The 17,294-nt window shown below is 46.0% G+C and overlaps 1 protein-coding gene across 2 annotated transcripts; it reads left to right on the top strand.

Moving 5' to 3' along the window:
• The first annotated feature begins 8,655 nt into the window (after nt 1-8,655).
• LOC123087796 (galactokinase) lies at nt 8,656-15,053 on the top strand. Of its 2 annotated transcripts, none has more exons than XM_044509908.1 (13): nt 8,656-9,010; nt 9,097-9,269; nt 10,204-10,250; nt 10,328-10,422; nt 10,607-10,689; nt 11,306-11,374; nt 11,852-12,037; nt 12,346-12,480; nt 13,543-13,692; nt 14,001-14,071; nt 14,224-14,301; nt 14,415-14,556; nt 14,732-15,053. In XM_044509908.1, exons 1-13 carry the CDS (start codon nt 8,803-8,805, stop codon nt 14,840-14,842), a joined length of 1,548 nt encoding a protein of 515 aa, XP_044365843.1. In that variant the 5' UTR covers nt 8,656-8,802; the 3' UTR covers nt 14,843-15,053. The 2 variants fall into 2 exon arrangements, with proteins under 2 accessions (XP_044365843.1, XP_044365844.1); XM_044509909.1 differs by having other exon boundaries at nt 8,657-9,010; nt 13,558-13,692.
• The last annotated feature ends 2,241 nt before the right edge of the window (nt 15,054-17,294 follow it).

Genomic DNA, 17,294 nt, shown 5'->3' with positions numbered 1-17,294 from the left:
TCTGAGGAAGGACCTCAAAAAGAAGGTGGTGGCCTTGGCGGTTCTTGAGCGAGCCAGGAAAAGACAATGTTCGAGAGTTAAGCTGCTCAAAGAGGGGGATGCGAATACCCGTTTCTTTCACATCCGCATCAACCACCGACGAAGGAAAAACTTCATCCACCGCCTTAAGCACAACAACGGTTGGGTCACCAGTCATGATCACAAAAAGGACATCATCCAGAGCCACTTTTCAAAAGCCATTGGGAAGGGCCTCCCGCGCTCCAAGGACTTCAATTGGGGCTGCATCCCGTCGTCGACTTGTGACCTCTCCGACCTGGGTGCCCTTTTCACCGAGGAGGAGGTCCGGGCTGCGATCAACGAACTTCCAGGGGACAAAGCTCCGAGCCCTGACGGTTTCACGGGAGTCTTCTTCAAGGAGTGTTGGGACATCATTAAACCTGACATCATGCTTGTTGTCAACAGTTTCTCCAATCTCCATGTCAACAATCTTCACTGGATCAACTCAGCCAACATTGCTCTCATCCCTAAAAAGGATGGAGCGGAGGACATCTCTGACTTCCGACCAATAAGTTTGATTCATGCAGTTGCTAAGATTATCGCGAAAATGATGGCCACTCGACTTGTAACGCCCCGTGACCGATGTGCCAGGTGTCGTGCAATTATTCGCTGTCATTGCCTTGTCATTGCTTGCGTGTCTTGCATTGCATATCATGTCATCATGCGCATTTCATTTGCATACATGTTCGTCTCATGCATCCGAGCATTTTTCTCGTTGTCCGTTTTGCAAACCGGCGCTCCGTTCTCCTCCGGTGGTCATTTCTACCTTTCTTTCATGTGTGGGGATTAAACATTTCCGGATTGGACCGAGACTTTCCAAGCGGCCTTGGTTTACTACCGGTAGACCGCCTGTCAAGTTTCGTATCATTTGGACTTCGTTTGATACTCCAACGGTTAACCGAGGGACCGAAAAGGCCTCGTGTGTGTTGCAGCCCAACACCCTTTCAAAGTGACCCAAAACCCACCTAAGTCTTCTCCATCATCTAGATCATTCGATCACGATCTCGTGGCCGAAAACCGCACCTCATTTGGACTCTCCTAGCTCCCTCTACCTATAAATATGTGCTCTCCTCCGAAATTTTCACGCAGTCCAACCCTAGATCCAACTCCCTCCGTGCCGCCGGACATGTCCGCCCGCCGGCGGACGTGTCCATCTCGCCGGCCACCTCCTTCCGCCCAATGGCAGCATGCCACGTCACCTCATCGCCGCCGCCAGCCTATCCGACGCCGCCACCTCACCGCCTCCTCTCTCCTCCGCCGCCGCGGGCCCGCGCGGCCCAAATCCGGTCCGCGGGGCCCGAACCGCGCCGCCCCGCGCCTGGGCGCCCCGCGCCGCCGCACCCGACTGACACCGCCGCCGCCACCTGCCTCCCTGCCCCGCCGCCTCGCAGGTCCGTCGCCGCCGCCATGCGCCTCCGCCGCCGAGCTCGCCCCGCCTGCCGCGCGCAACCACCGCCATCGGGCTCCGCGCCCCGCGCTTGGGCTCGCCGAGCTCCGCCGCTGGCCGAACCACCTCCGCCGGCGCCCGCCTCGCCACTGCCGCCCCTCGCCGGAGCTCCGGCCAGATCCGATCTGGATCGGGACCAGATCCACCGGTCCCCGAACCAAACGCCCTCGCCCGTCCCCGCACCGCTCCGTCCCGGAACCGCCTCGTCCCGCGTTGACTTTTTCCGCGGGGTAAATTTCTTCTAAGTCCTGAGTTTCCCAGATCCATATGCACATGTTCATCGCATCGTAACTTTGCATCCGTAGCTCCGATTCATGCATATAGCATATCAAAATGTTTATCTCAGAGAGTACATCATTTCATTCCATTGCATCATTTTCATTTGAGTTCATCTTGATACTCAAAATGCTGTTAGAAGAGGGCTACTCGAGATTTTTGTCAGATCTGCTACTCCATTTAGCTTTTTGTCATTTTTTGCCATGATTATTGTGTGCATGATATGCCCATGAGCTCTACATATGTTTTGTTAAGGGTTTTGTCATCTTTCCAGAGGTGCAACCCATGTATTTTTGTGATGTGTGTGGTGACTAGTGCAAGCTTGCAAACTGGTGCACTTGTTAATTCTGATTTCAGGGACTTAGCATTTCCACTAAGTCCTTGAGCTGTTTATCTCATGATGCCATATGTTCGTGTTGTTTCCTAGTGATCCGTGCCTCTTTTGAGGATGATCAGTAAGGATGATTTGTTAATCTTGCAGTGCTCTATCTATCCATGTCTTTGTTTGCAATTATGGAGCACCCTAGCTTGAGTCAATCGAGCTCTACTTTTCCTACTTTGTGAATCTGGGCAGATTGTCAACTTGTTTGCAATTTTGCCGATGATGTTGTAGTTGATCCGTGCATGCTATGCTATTGTTCTTGCCATGTCTAGCTTGCATTTTGTGTATATTTGATGGGTGTATGCTTAGCTTGTCATTACTTGCACCGTAGTGAGTGCACCGAGCTCGTAAACATGCCTACTTGAGTTTTGTTTCAGCATGTGCCAGTTTTCACTAAGTCTGAAAACTGATTATGTTTTTGCTATGTTCACATGCTTGCAATTGTATTTTATGATCTCTTTTGGCTCAAGGTCACTAAGGGACTTTTGTTAAGCTCTTTGAGTAGCTCCATGCCATGCTTTACTTTGCCATGTTCAGGCCCTGTAGCATGTAGTTTTGTTTCTCCGAAGTGTGCTACCTGATCTGAAATTCCAGACAAGTGTTAATTTCACTAAGTCTGAGATCTGTTTGCCATATGCATTTTTGCCATGCTTGTTTGAACCTGTTAATGGAGGAATTGGCCGTAGCTCAGTGCTAGACTTTTGTTAAGCATCTTGAATGCATCCCTGCCATGTATTTTGTTGTCATGTTTGGGTGCTGTAGCATGTCCATTCCATTGCATTTAGATGGCTACTTGCTGTAAATCGCAGACCGGTGTCATATTTGAATTGCTTGCCATTTCCAAACCGTAACTCCGATTCCGACGTTTTTTATATCGTTTTCAAGCGATTTCATCTCATCTTTCCAGTGGCACCCTTGGATTTCCTAGTTGAGGCCAGGTTCATTCATCTCTTGTCAAATCATGCATATGCATCGCATACCGCATCCCGCATATCATACCATGTTCATGTGTTGGTTGTTTACTATGTTGTGTGCTTCTTTTTCGGTGTTTGCTTCTCCGGGTTGGTTTCCGATAACGTCGTGTTGTGAGGTTCCGTTCGTCTACGTCCGTTTGTCTTCTTCATGGACTCGTTCTTCTTCCTTGCGGGATTTCAGGCAAGATGATCATACCCTCGAAATCACTTCTATCTTTGCTTGCTAATTGCTCGCTCTTTTGCTATGTCTATGCTGCGATACCTACCACTTGCTTATCATGCCTCCCATATTGTTGAACCAAGCCTCTAACCCACCTTGTCCTAGCAAACCGTTGTTTGGCTATGTTACCGCTTTGCTCAGCCCCTCTTATAGCGTTGTTAGTTGCAGGTGAAGATTGAAGTTTGTTCCTTGTTGGAACATGGAGATGTTGTTCCTTGTTGGAACATGTTTACTTGTTGGGATATCACAATATGTCTTATTTAATTAATGCATCTATATACTTGGTAAATGGTGGAAGGCTCGGCCTTATGCCTGGTGTTTTATTCCACTCTTGCTGCCCTAGTTTACGTCATATCGGTGTTATGTTCCCGGATTTTGCGTCCCTTACGCGGTTGGGTTATAATAGGAACCCCTTGACAGTTCGCTTTGAATAAAACTCCTCCAGCAAGGCCCAACCTTGGTTTTACCATTCGCCACCTAGCCTTTTTCCCTTGGGAGTCGCGCATCCCAAGGGTCATCTTATTTTAAACCCCCCCGGGGCCAGTGCTTGTCTAAGTGTTGGTCCAAACTAGAGCCCCTTGCAGCGCCACCTCGGGGAAACTCGAGGGCTGGTTTTAGTTGTACGGATTGCTTATCCGGTGTTGCCCTGAGAACGAGATATGTGCAGCTCCTATCGGGATGTCGGCGCATCGGGTGGTCTTGTTGGACTTGTTTTACCATTATCGAGGATGTCTTGGAGTACCGGAATACCAAGTCTGGTCGGAATGTCTCGGGAGGAGGTCTATTCCTTCATTGACCGTGAGAGCTTGTCATGGGTTAAGTTGAGACACCCCTGCAGGGATTTGAACTTTCAAAAGCCGTGCCCGCGGTTATGGGCAGATGGGAATTTGTTAATGTCCGGTTGTAGAAAACCTGAACTTGACCTTAATTAAAATGAATCAACAGCGTGTGTAACCGTGATGGTCTCTTTCCGGCAGAGTCCGGGAAGTGAACACGGTTGTTGGAGTTATGCTTGACGTAGGTTGGTTTAGGATCACTTCTCATAATTTTATCGACCGTGCTTTGCCTTCTCTTCTCGCTCTCTTCTGCGTATGTTAGCCACCATATATGCTAGTCGCTTGCTGCAGCTCCACCTCATACCTTTACCTTACCCATAAGTTTAAATAGTCTTGATCGCGAGGGTGCGAGATTGCTGAGTCCCCGTGACTCACAGATACTTCCAAAACCAGCTTGCAGGTGCCGATGAGTCCGTGCAGATGGCGCAACCAAGCTCAAGGAGGAGCTCTATGAAGATCTTGTCCTTTATGTTGTTTCGTTCTAGTTGATCAGTAGTGGAGCCCAGTTGGGGTCGATCGGGGACCTTTGTCGCATTTGGGGTTCTTCTTTTATTTTGGTTCCGTAGTCGGACCTTGATTGTATTTGGATGTTGTAATGCTTTATTCATGTATTGTGTGAAGTGGCGATTGTAAGCCAACTATGTATCTCTTTTCCCTTATGTATTACATGGGTTGTTTGCGAAGATTACCTCACTTGCGACATTGCTTTCAATGCGGTTATGCCTCTAAGTCGTGCTTCGACACGTGGGAGATATAGCCGCATCGAGGGCGTTACACGACTGGCCCCTCACATGCCCGAGCTGGTTTCCAACATGCAGAGTGCTTTTATTAAGAAAAGAAGTATTCATGATAACTTCATGTACGTCCGCAGCTTGGCCCGTCGATTTCACCGTACCAAATCTCCAACCCTGTTATTCAAGCTTGACATCAAAAAAGCCTTCGACTCGGTCCGATGGGACTACCTCATGGACTTATTGCGGCACCATCATTTCCCAAGTCGTTTCTGTGACTGGATTTCAGTGCTTCTTTCCACGGCCTCTTCCAGGGTGCTCCTTAATGGTATTGCGGGTGATCCTATCAAGCATGGTCGTGGGCTTCGGCAGGGAGATCCTTTATCCCCCTTGCTCTTTGTCCTCGCCATCGACCCTCTCCACCGCATTCTCGCAAAGGCCACCGAGCAAGGCAACCTCCACCCACTGCGTGGAAATCCGATTCGGGCATCCCTGTATGCCGATGATGATGCCATCTTCGTTGCACCTATCAAAGAGGACATCTAGTTTCTAGCCTCGACGCTGAACTCATTTGGTGAGGTCACCGGACTTGTTACCAATTGCAACAAAAGTTTGGTTGCGCCCATTCGGTGTGCCAATCTCGACCTCGCTGGCATCCTCCAGGCTTTCCCTACCGTCCGGACCTCTTTCCCTATGTGGTACCTTGGTCTTCCTCTGTCGGTCACGAGGCTAAAACGCATCCATTTCCAATACCTCGAGGACAAGATTGCGGGCAAGCTCCCACCTTGGTCGGCCATGCACGTGGCGGCCCCTGGACGCATCATTTTGGTAAAAGCGGTTCTCACGGCCATAGCAATCTACCATCTAACACCCCTTGATATCCCGGTCGAGGTGCGGAAGAAAATCGATAGCCTGAGACGTGCCTATCTATGGGCAGGCTGCGATAAGGTGTCTGGAGGCAAATGTAAGGTTAACTGGAACCTTGTTTGCAAACCCAAGATTTTCGGCGGCCTGGGTGTGCTAAACCTTCAAAATTTTGCCACCGCCCTTCGACTCCGCTGGCTTTGGTTCGAGTGGGCTGACCCTCCCAAAACTTGGGCTGGAATGGAGACACCCTGTAGCAATGCTGACAGAGATCTCTTTGCGACATTCACGAGTGTGACCATTGGTGATGGTAAAAAGGCAAAATTCTGGGAATCGTCATGGCTTAATGGCCTCAGACCAAAAGACGTCGCGCCCAAGATCTTTGAAATATCTAAGAGGAAGGCGTGTTCGGTCAGCAAAGCGTTGGATAACCACTTCTGGGTCAGTCAGATTGACGCTTCTCAGGGCCTCTCTTTGGCCCATATCCAGGAGTTCGCCAACCTTTGAGGAATGCTTCAGGATGTTACCCTCAACCTGGATAGAGAGGACACCATATATTGGAAATTCACCTCCACCAATGAATATTCGGCGGCCACTGCTTACATGGCGCAGTTTGCAGGACAAGTTCTCAGCCTGACCTCTACCACGATATGGAAGACTTGGGCTCCGCCGAAATGCAAATTTTTTTCTTGGTTGATCATCCAAAATCGTGCGTGGACGGCCGATCGGTTGCAACGGCGGGGATGGCCGAATTGCGGCTTCTGCCCCCTTTGCAAGCAGGTTCAGGAGTCAGCTCCTCACATCCTCTTCCAGTGCAGATATAGTGCCCGAGTTTGGAACGAAATCATCGCTTGGTTTGGCATTCATGGCCAATCAACGACGGCTTGGCGTCAGGAGATCTCTGTCCAGGATTGGTGGCTCAAGACGATCAACTCTGGAGGCCACATCAAGAAAGCCATTGCCTCCGTTATGATGCTTGTCTCGTGGGAAATTTGGAAGGAGCGAAATGCGAGAGTCTTCCGCAACACGGCCACCCCGACCACTGTCATTGTCGCGAAGATCAAAGAGGAGGCCCGCCTTTGGTCGTTGGCTGGAGCGAGCCACCTGAGTAAGCTTATGTCGCGAGAGTAGTCTCTCCTTTGTTCCTGCCGTTTTACGACTTATGTCTAAACCTTCTTCTTAATCAATGATATGGCAAGTCTTTTGCCTTGTTTCAAAAAAAAAACTGAGACATAACAAAGTCGCAGTCGACTGAGACTTAGCAAAACTGATTAACAATTTTTTAAACACGGTACTAATGTAGGCGCTCATATATACACGCGCGAGTGACTCATCCATATGTGTTACATATGGACCTTACGTGCATCACCGAAAATCCTGAAATAAATCCAAGATAATGCATTTGGTCTCACTATCTGCCCTACGTGACGAGTCGAACAACCCTGCCTAACTTTCATAAAACGTGACCTTTATGCGTTTAAACTAGGGAAAACTCTTCTCGTCGGATCATAACTTCCTCTTTTAGGAATGGCATTATACTTTTCCCTCAAAATTCACAGGGGCACGCAGGTGCGGCCTGCGCGGCCACCTCGATTGCCACGCGATCCACAAAGTAGCTCAATCCCGGACAAGGGCACAATAGATAGTTTTATGTTTTAATTTTTGAAACTTATGACATTGCATCTGAAACTTAGGATTTTGTCAGTCGCTCGTATCAAGTTTCAAAATTGAAATTTTAAGATTACGTTTTGTTGGCCACTAGTACTAAAACTTTGTGCTTTTGTCGGTCCCTCGTACTAAGTTTCAAAAGTTGAAACTTGACAAAATTTCAAAAACTCATCATAACGGATCTCACCTGTAAGCCCTCGTCACGAGAAACACATAAATGGAAATATAGTTTGATTTAAATTTTTTTGGTTTAAAATATACGAAAGATTGAAAATCAGAAGCCAACAGAAAAAGCACGCGCAAGTGGCCTTGCATCTGCCGGCCACAAATTCTCTCTCCCTCCTTCCCAAGGCTTGGGGAGATCCCTGAAGATTTTTTCTGAAAGGCTTAGATTAGGGAAAAATAGCCTTTGGCCTCCCAACTCTTCATCCTTTGCGTTTACCAACCCCCCCTCCCCCTCCGCCCAAGTGATTTCTATCTAGCTTCGCCACTGTGTGGCACCTCTAAGAGAAGGTGATTTTATGACTTTGGTAAGCGAAGGGAGTAAACAAAATCAGTGATCACACAATTCAGCAGGATTCCAGCCGCGCATCGATTTTTGTGACTTTGGTGAGCGAAGAGAGTAAATAAAATGGTGATTCTGTGACTTTGGTTTCTATCTAGCTTCGACACTGAATGACACAGCAAGCGCCCACAATACATACACAGGCCTCCACGCTAAAGAAGAATCCGTGACTTTGGTGAGCGAAGGGAGTAAATAAAACCTGTGAACACACAATTTAGCCACCACAATCAAACTAGTCATTGCTGCCAAAGAGCACATGTGGATGTACCTCCTTGATATTAATATATTCTCTTTGTTGAAAAAAATGTGGATTAAAACCCTTTTTTGGGTCAATCACAATCACCTTCAACGTATACTTTTTTTTTTTTTGAAAGCACCTTCCACGTATACTGCTACTACCTGATTGCGCGGTCGTTGTCAAGTGTCAACCCAACTGCGACAAGTCAGCAAACAAAATCCCGTGGAACGGGATAAGCATCCCCTCTCCTTTTCCTCCCCCCTTGGATGGATACCTCTGGAGAGAAAAGATAAAAGAAAAAGGATGGGATAAAACCCATCCACATCCACAAGTCCGTTACGCCCACGTGGCGCCACGCCGCTATATACGCGGCCCGAACCGCTATCCCGGAACAGATCGCCGCCTGTCACGGTTGCAACTTGCTTCGGGGGTCAAACCGCAGACAGAGCAGGGGAGAGTCCAAACTTCTTTTTTTTTTTGAGGGAGAGAGTCCAAACTTCTTCCTTCTCGAACCACCCGAGAGAGACAGAGAGAGATAGCGGCGATGGCGACCAAGGAGGCCAAGGTGGTTCCCGCCGGCGACGTCGACGCCGCCGTCGACGGCGAGGATCTGGTCCCGGTGCTGGCGTCGCTGGAGCCGGTGTACGGCGCGGGGTCGGCGCTCGACGAGGCGCGCCTCCGCTTCGCCCGCCTCGCCGACCGCTTCCGCGCCCTCTACGCCGCCGGCCCCGCCCTCTTCGCCCGCTCCCCAGGTGCGTCCGTCGGTTGGTTGGCTGGTTAGCGTGGCGGCGCCGGCGATTTGGGAGTGGTTGATTGGCTGACTGATGCGTGCGTGCAGGGAGGGTGAATCTCATCGGGGAGCACATCGACTACGAGGGCTACTCGGTGCTGCCCATGGCCATCCGCCAGGACATGATCGTCGCCATCCGCAGGGCCGACGGCGGCCTCGTCCGCGTCGCCAATGTCGACGACAAGTACGCCACCTGCGTCTACCCCGCCGACCCCGACAAGGTACTAATAACAAGTCAATCCTCTGCTCCGCTCCGCCATGCTCTGCTCTGCTCTGAGATCGGATTCCGGAATATTCCCCTTCACGCAACGCCGTGATTGAAGGGGGTGGGTTGCTATCCAATCCGCCGAAAACAGATAAAGCGGAGTTTTCGGAGGATTCCAGCCGTGCGCCGAATTTTTTATTATCGTAATAAAATTACTTTGTTCTACTGGGGAGGTAGGGCACGCGAATCTCGTTCCTAACTTGTGGTGCGGCGGGCGGTTGCATTATCATGATATTTTGGATAACAGAAAGCCCGTGATGCGTGGCATGGACCAGTTCCGTGCCCTGCCCGTGAACTCACTAATTTGTGTTTGTGATTCCTAACCCCTGTTGGCTCACTAGCGTGTGGAGCCTCCTTTTTTTTTTTTTTCTTTTTTTTTTTTGAAAGTGCGTGTTGGGCCTCCTGCTTGTGCAACATATGCTGTTGCCCTCTCTCGGATGTGCAATGGAGGGCCGTGGGAGCTCCAGAAACCTCGAGCACTGGCAAGGGGATGCTGGAAACGATTACTTTGCCCTACCAATTTTGGTCACAACACTGGAGGCATGGTCAAATTTGGATGGGTCATTCAAATTGGAATGCAGAACAATACTAAGTGTGCAGTAAATAGATGCCCGATGCAGCGAATGCAACCGGAGTTTGTTGATTCAGAACAATTGCCGATAAATAAAATAAGTCTGTCGTGCTCGGGAATCAAAACAAAACAAGTGTGCCCTTTTTCTGTTCTTTTCTGAATCATTTGGGATAGATACTCATAGCACCATCACTTGCCTTGCGGTGGCACAGGATTTGCTTTTGTCCATGTTGCTATCTGTCATCAGCCTCACTTACATGATTCTTTCTGCATGTCACCTTTGTTTCGGTCATTGATTGCTAAAAAAATTGTTGTGCAGGAAATTGACATCAAGAACCACAAATGGGGCCACTACTTTATGTGTGGGTATGTTTAGCTACTTACTGGTAAAGTCATTGCTCTGTTTATTTCTTTCGCTTGACTGCTTAATCCTCTGTCTGCAGATACAAGGGAGTGTATGAATATGCTAGGTCTAAAGGGATAGATATGGGTGAACCTGTTGCTCTTGATGTCGTAGTTGATGGCACAGTCCCTCAAGGTATTATAGAGGAATTTAATTACTCCCTCCAATCAGCCTCCAATCCAAATTAATTGACGCTCACTAAGCTGTACTAAGCTAGCGTCAATTAATTTGGATTGGAGGGAGTATGAGTTTTTATGGCCACCATGAATGATGTCATGTGTACCAAAGTTTGTAACGTCTCTGTGTTGCTCTTATTTAGGATCTGGACTTTCAAGCTCAGCAGCATTTGTCTGTTCGGCAACAATTGCTATCATGGGAATTCTTGGTAAAAACTTCCCAAAGGTATTCCTTACCACAAATCAAACATTACTGTAATTGCTGTGCACCCATTAATCAAAGGTGAACCTTTCATGGATGAAGCTTTTGATTGGAGGCTTCAAGGAGGAACTGTTCTCGAATAATTGCCACAATAAACCAAATCACCATATCCCTCTGTAAACTAATATAAGAGCATTTAGATCACTAAATAGTGATCTAAATGATCTTATGTTAGTTTATAGAGGGAGTATAATATAAGGATGCATAAGTGATCAACTTGTCAGGTTCTGGAAACTTGATGTGCTAATTGCAAAATTTGACCCTGAGCTAGTGCATCTTTTTTTTTGTGTCAACTGGATATGTTATGTTTATCTTATGAAAGAACATATACACGTGCTGAGGTAGTGGTGATGCCCTTTTCACAATAATATAATAACTTTTGTATTTGACTAGTACAAAGTGTGGAGATAAAAATGATTTTGGTGGTGCTGAATTGTTGCAGTATTGCTGTTATTGATATGATTTCATATGGAACAGTAACTAGGTGTTTCCAAAAACATGTATCCAATTTTTTTTGTGTTCACAAACAAGCTTCCTATGATTGTTTCGTATTTCTGATTGTTCTATGCAAATCATGCAGAAAGAAGTTGCCCAATTTACTTGTAAATCTGAGCGCCATATTGGGACACAGTCAGGGGGCATGGATCAGGTAATTGACACCATACTGCTTATGGACAAATCATATTTTATTTTTCTGCTTAATTCATGTCATTTAAGTGAAGTCAAAGTAGTGGTAAGATAAAAAGACTTGTTTGAAACTAACTTGCGGGCAGGATAGTATGTATAGCTGATTTCCTCCAGTAAATATTTTTTACATTCAGTAAATATGTTGTACCTGGGACACCATAGAGGAATCCTGGCAGCAGGTTACCATGTTTGCTATGCCTTATTCTTTGCAGAATCAGAAATTTTAGCTTTGTGTTCGAAGATCCTTTTTGTGTATCATTCTTACATGCTAAAAACAATATGACCCACCCTCGATATTATTCATTGGAGGAAGATATGTGTTCAATAAAGGATGCAAAACTTGATATGTCACTTCATGCACTACTCACACTGTTTAAGATGCTTTTAGACCACGTTATATTGTTTTTTTGAGTTAATTTATGTCACTATATTTTTCCAGGCTATATCTATCATGGCCAAACCTGGATTTGCTGAGTTGATAGATTTCAATCCAATTAAAGCAACAGATGTGCAACTACCTTCTGGTGGTACATTTGTGATTGCCCACTGTCTGGCAGAGTCCAAGAAAGCAGAGACAGCTGCTACAAACTACAACAACCGCGTTGTAGAGTGTCGCTTGGCAGCGGTAAGAGATTCTTCTTTTCAAAATTAACATATAAAAAAAAGATTGCACAACTTATTCTATTGCACCTTATTGCTAGACAGCTATATTTCATTTCTTGTTTTGAATTGAATGTCTTAAAAATATGGAAGGTCCCAAATGCGTTGCCACTGTATCCCCGCAAGCAATTCTGAAACAACATATGTAGTTTTATCTAGAGAATGTGTTTCGCTGTTTTCGGTTTTCGTTGTTAACTGTGGAAAAGAAACTGGAGATATACATCTTCATTTGTTATCTATCAAGGTAATATTTTTCTGTTTGCATTTTTACAGATTGTTCTCGCCATCAAACTAGGGATGGATACAAAAAAAGCCGTCACATCTGTTACGACCCTCTCTGATGTTGAGGGACTATGCGTCTCCTTTGCTGGCAAAGAAGGTTCTTCTGATCCTGGAGTTGCTGTGAAGGTACATAACCTTACTAAAATTTAGGATATGGCCAAGGAGGATGTGCTTTTGCATACAAAGAATGTGTGCTTCTTTAATTTTCTCTGTTCATCCTTATGTTGCAGGCTTGCGGCAGATAGATACATTTGTATACGTCGGGACATAATATAGATAACTGTGACTCACAATTTTCATAAAATGCTAGTATAGCTACAATATGTTAATGTGATAGCATGCATCAGTAGTGTAACCAGCTAAGGGCAACTCTAACCGATCCCCTAAAAGTTAGTGGAGTATCCGGCCGAGTAAAGGTAGTGGAGGAAAATTATCCTCCTATATAGGTGGCCGCACCTAGCCGATCCCCTAAACCTAGTGGAGTAAATTATTATTTTTGCATAGTTTCTTTTGTTTTAGCCGCACCTAGCTGCGTGAACTTGAAACACAAAAAGAATACAGACAAACATATGAAGTGATGATAGCGTGATACTCGAACTAAAAACTGGATATGATTCCCATATTCCTGGTGTCCTTGGGTGTTTACCTTATCCTGCCAATTTACAGCAACCTATATGTGGTTCAGCTAATTAAAATTTCAGTGAAGTTCTTGATGTCCTTGTGGTCGCAACTATTTTCCTTTTGGAATTATATGTCAGCTAACATATAAGCAAAAAATTCTAAATTCTAACATACGAGCAGAATATAATTTCTGTCAAAATTGGCTGAGGCAAATGCTGGAGATTTGCTGTTAAAAAGTTCCTTCTGGAAGCCTGAGCAAACCATCTCTGATCTTGAAGTTATCTTAATCGTTCCTAGTTAGAGATGTCAGCACTTGCCTGGGTTGCCATTAGTGCTGCCTAATGGTGAAATTTGGATCTTTGAAGTATGCTTCGAGAACTGCTTTTGTTGCAACAGAGCCTCTCTGCCATATACTTTTTCTTGTTTAGAAATAAACATTGGTATTTGGTACTAAGGATAAGAATTTCATTATGCCTAGCTATACATATTATCCGGGAAAAGAAGTGCTGCTTTTGCAACAGTAAATATTTCTCATGTTTTGTTTTTACTTTGCACTTCTCTGATCAGCGTGCAACTCTGCAGAAGCTATTGCATGAGGAGCCATATACGTTGGTGGAAATAGAGAAAATTACAGGTCAAAGCCTAGCAACTGTCTTCCAGAGCTCTCAAACTTCCTTGGATGTTTTGAGAGCTGCAAAGCATTTCAAGTTATTTCAGGTGAATTCAACTTCATTGTTCTGTTTTTCTTACGTGCATCCATGAAGATGCATATCGCACTCTACTTAGTTTATAACAAACTAATTTGAAGACTCAGAAACTTCCCTCTCCCCTGACACTCTATTTTGGCGCCATTCCATGTCAGCACAACTGGTCTTTGACTTCCACCTATAATGCACACACTTCACGAGTCTAGCACACTTTAGTTTACTTTAACTTGAGCCTTCTGTAACTTAAGATTGAGATTTTTTCTTCATTGTATGATGCTAAGTATTGAGTCTACTTTCCGAACATGTGCGTAATTTCAGCGTGCCTCTCATGTGTACTCTGAAGCAAGGCGGGTGTATGCGTTTAGGGATACTGTATTATCCAAACTCAGGTGAGTTGATTAACCTCAACTTCAGTCACCATGTATTATTCTCTGCATATACTCTCATCATAGATGACCTGGATAAAGTTTGTTTGACCTGTTATACTCAGCATTTTCCTTCTAAACTCCATGATACGGCGCTGACCATTACTTGCTTGCAGCGATGAAGGTATGCTTAAGAAGCTCGGTGATCTAATGAACGATAGCCATCATAGCTGCAGTGTGCTATATGAATGCAGGTATGTGTTTGGTGTACTCTGTCATTTATTAAAATCCAAACACTCATGTGTTATGAAACAACTTTTTTTTAACAATTAATTAATGAGCATACTGATGTATTCCTCTGCATTAGCTGTCCCGAGTTGGAAGAGCTTGTAAAAGTGTGCCGGGACAATGGGGCACTCGGAGCGCGGCTCACAGGAGCCGGGTGGGGCGGCTGCGCAGTCGCCCTGGTCAAGGAGGGCATCGTCCCACAGTTCATCCTCAATTTGAAGGTATACGCTGGAACCCTCAGCTCACCTAGAACCAGCGACATCATCCAAACTAGCAGCGAATGCACAATGCTTTCCCTTTTAACCGACCCTCAACCTGTAACAAGGGGACGGCGGTAAAGAATAAGAGTATCAGTCGTTGGCAACTAAAAACGGATTGTTTTCCCTCTCTTTGCAGGAGAAGTACTACAAATCAAGGATCGACAGGGGAGTGATCAAGCAGAGCGACCTTGGCCTGTATGTGTTTGCGTCGAAGCCGTCGAGCGGCGCGGCCATACTGAGGCTGTAGATCGACGACCGCCGTCCGTGGCCGGTCACTTGTACATGCACACATACTCGCCCACAACCTATTGCTCGAATAAACGCGTGCTCGCCTCGAGGCGAGCACGCTGCCGTTAGCTAATTTAGCCCCCGCCCATGCGTGTCTGAATGTACAATGCTACAATGTGTCGTGTTTATCGTTGTTTATTATGGGCGATCTGACTGCCAGGTTATCTACATATGCTGCTGTTGGCCCTCTCCAAGAGGCACGGAGTCCCGATGGTTGATGCATCGCTTATCTTTTTCTTCTCTTTTTTGAGGTGTGGTTACATTACCTGACACTCACGTCGACTAGCTATGAACAACGGGAGAGGTGTGCTGTCCTGGGAACTTTGCAGAAAGGACCACAACGGAAACCCCAAGCACCACTGAGACACTTTTCTTGATCCGGACAACGCCAGAGTCCAGGAAATCTTGTGAATATGATGGCACTGTCAGGTACATGGTACACGGTTCAATGTTGAGCTCACTTGCAGCTGCATGCTCGTGCAACCATGGATGTCAGGCGCGGGCTAAGGTGCTTGGTGGACATATACAAGACTAGGAGGTGAGCGTCACGACGACGGGGCATAGTCTCGGGCCAGCGCTGAATGCGTTCGACATCGCCAAGAATAGCTTACTAACGCCACAACAGCCGCCGGCCTCTGCGTTCTGTCACATCCGCAAAGACATCGTGCCCAGGTAACCGGCGGCGCTGCTCTACCATGACGCGGGCTCCGAGCTGGCCACCGACATCGGCGCGTCGTGATTCCCGAGGGCGCCGTCGCCTGGTTCGCCGTTGTCGATGGGACCATCGCAGGGTGATTTGGGGCGTTTTTTTGGGTGAAAATAGTGCCTCTTGGGAATCGCCGGCGAAAATTTCGGCTTGGGGGGGGGGGGTTCCCAGCGACGACCACAACGACATCGGCCAAAAAATATTTTTAAAACCCAAAGTCGATGAAATTTGGTTGATTTGGATGAAATATAGGCGATTTCATTCATATTTTAGGCGAATTTACATAGATTAAAAAACCTAATCTAGTTGTTCATGCCGAGGAGTTTGTTAAATTAGTTTTTGGCCGATGCCGTTGTGGTCGCCGCTAGGACCCCCCCCCCCCCCCCCCCCCCAAAGCCGAAATTTTCGCCGGCGACGCCACAAGAGGCGCTATTTTTGCCCGAAAAACATCCTTGGGGGGCCGAACAGGTGGAGATGCTCTAAACCACACGGCGGCCAATGCTGACCCTCAGCTGAAGAAGCTATTGTTTGCGGTCGTGATATAATATTGCTTTCTAGACTTTCACATGCTATTCTTTGGACTGGAGGTTGGCTTTGGGATGAGGTACCGTTCAAACAATAGTACCGCAGATGATAAAAGATATTACATTTTGATCTTTTAGATTTGGTAAGTAGCTTTGGGATGAGGTACCGTTCAAACAATAGTCCATCCTCTTGTTTAAGCCTGCTCTTTAGATTTTTTAGATTTGGTAAGTGTTTGTTTCTATGTGATGTTTGGGTCTATTCTTTTGGTTGTTTTTCCATCAAAGGGGCGGTGGTTGAAGACATTTGCATGGTCTTTGAAGTAAAACCTATAATATTTCAGGAATTGATTTGGGCGCAATCTTGCTACGTACCTAAATCTTTTTTTGGCCTCCTTTACTTCTCCTGTGTGCTACCAGATTGCTCTAATCCAGGCATTGCTAATCTGCATTCCTCTAATGACAATGTTTTTCAAATTCAAGCAGTAAGATAAGGCCTTTAGGAATTCACCTGGACGTCTGATGTCATCTGCACTATATTGGACTGTATTTTTCTGCATCATGTACATTTTCCCCTCCTTTATAAATTCTGCAACTCTGTAAATCTTATATTGTTGAATAGGTGCATGGATTGGAGCTTAATTCCCAGGTTTACAAATGGGATTTGGAGCTGATGCTCAATGCGGAGTTGGTTTTATTTATGGTTTTGGAAATTCAACTGCATATGACGAGATAAGTGATTTAGGTTTTCGATTATTGTGTAATTGTTCTCTTAGTTTCATTGATTATATGGTAGAGTATATGTGTAAAACCCTGCTTTATAGGAAGATGTTATTTTGTCCAGACCTGCTTGTATTTTATTAGCTGGTTTCCAGAACAACATATAGTGCATGTGGTGAACCAAATTTGCTCCACCAAAGTGCAGATCCAAGGCAAATGTTTTTGAGAGAATCATTATATCTTGAATGTTGCTGTGGCAATTACATGAGGGGTTCATTTGCACAATATGCTTGTTTCCAGTCCAAGCTATAGATGATCTTACTTCAAGCAAGAAAGTGTTAAGGCTATAACTCCTTGTCATTGGTAGATGCTAGAATCGGACGAATACCCAGTAAACACAAAGTTAGCAATGGCAATGCATGTTTTAAATAGTTGTTGCTTGCTTATATTTTTTGTGTTTTCAG

Source organism: Triticum aestivum, chromosome 4A (genome assembly GCF_018294505.1).
Source record: "Triticum aestivum cultivar Chinese Spring chromosome 4A, IWGSC CS RefSeq v2.1, whole genome shotgun sequence".
NCBI lineage: Eukaryota > Viridiplantae > Streptophyta > Magnoliopsida > Poales > Poaceae > Triticum > Triticum aestivum.
Note: the sequence above shows the minus strand (reverse complement) of the source record. Positions and strands in the feature narration are given on the sequence as shown.

Excerpts from the sequence above, each read along its gene's own strand:
- LOC123087796 (XM_044509908.1), top strand. The coding sequence starts at position 8,803 with ATGGCGACCAAGGAGGCCAAGGTGGTTCCCGCCGGCGACGTCGACGCC. Across the intron at positions 12,481-13,542 it reads ATCCTGGAGTTGCTGTGAAG|CGTGCAACTCTGCAGAAGCT; the intron begins GTACATAACCTT and ends TTCTCTGATCAG. Across the intron at positions 14,557-14,731 it reads AGTTCATCCTCAATTTGAAG|GAGAAGTACTACAAATCAAG; the intron begins GTATACGCTGGA and ends CTCTCTTTGCAG.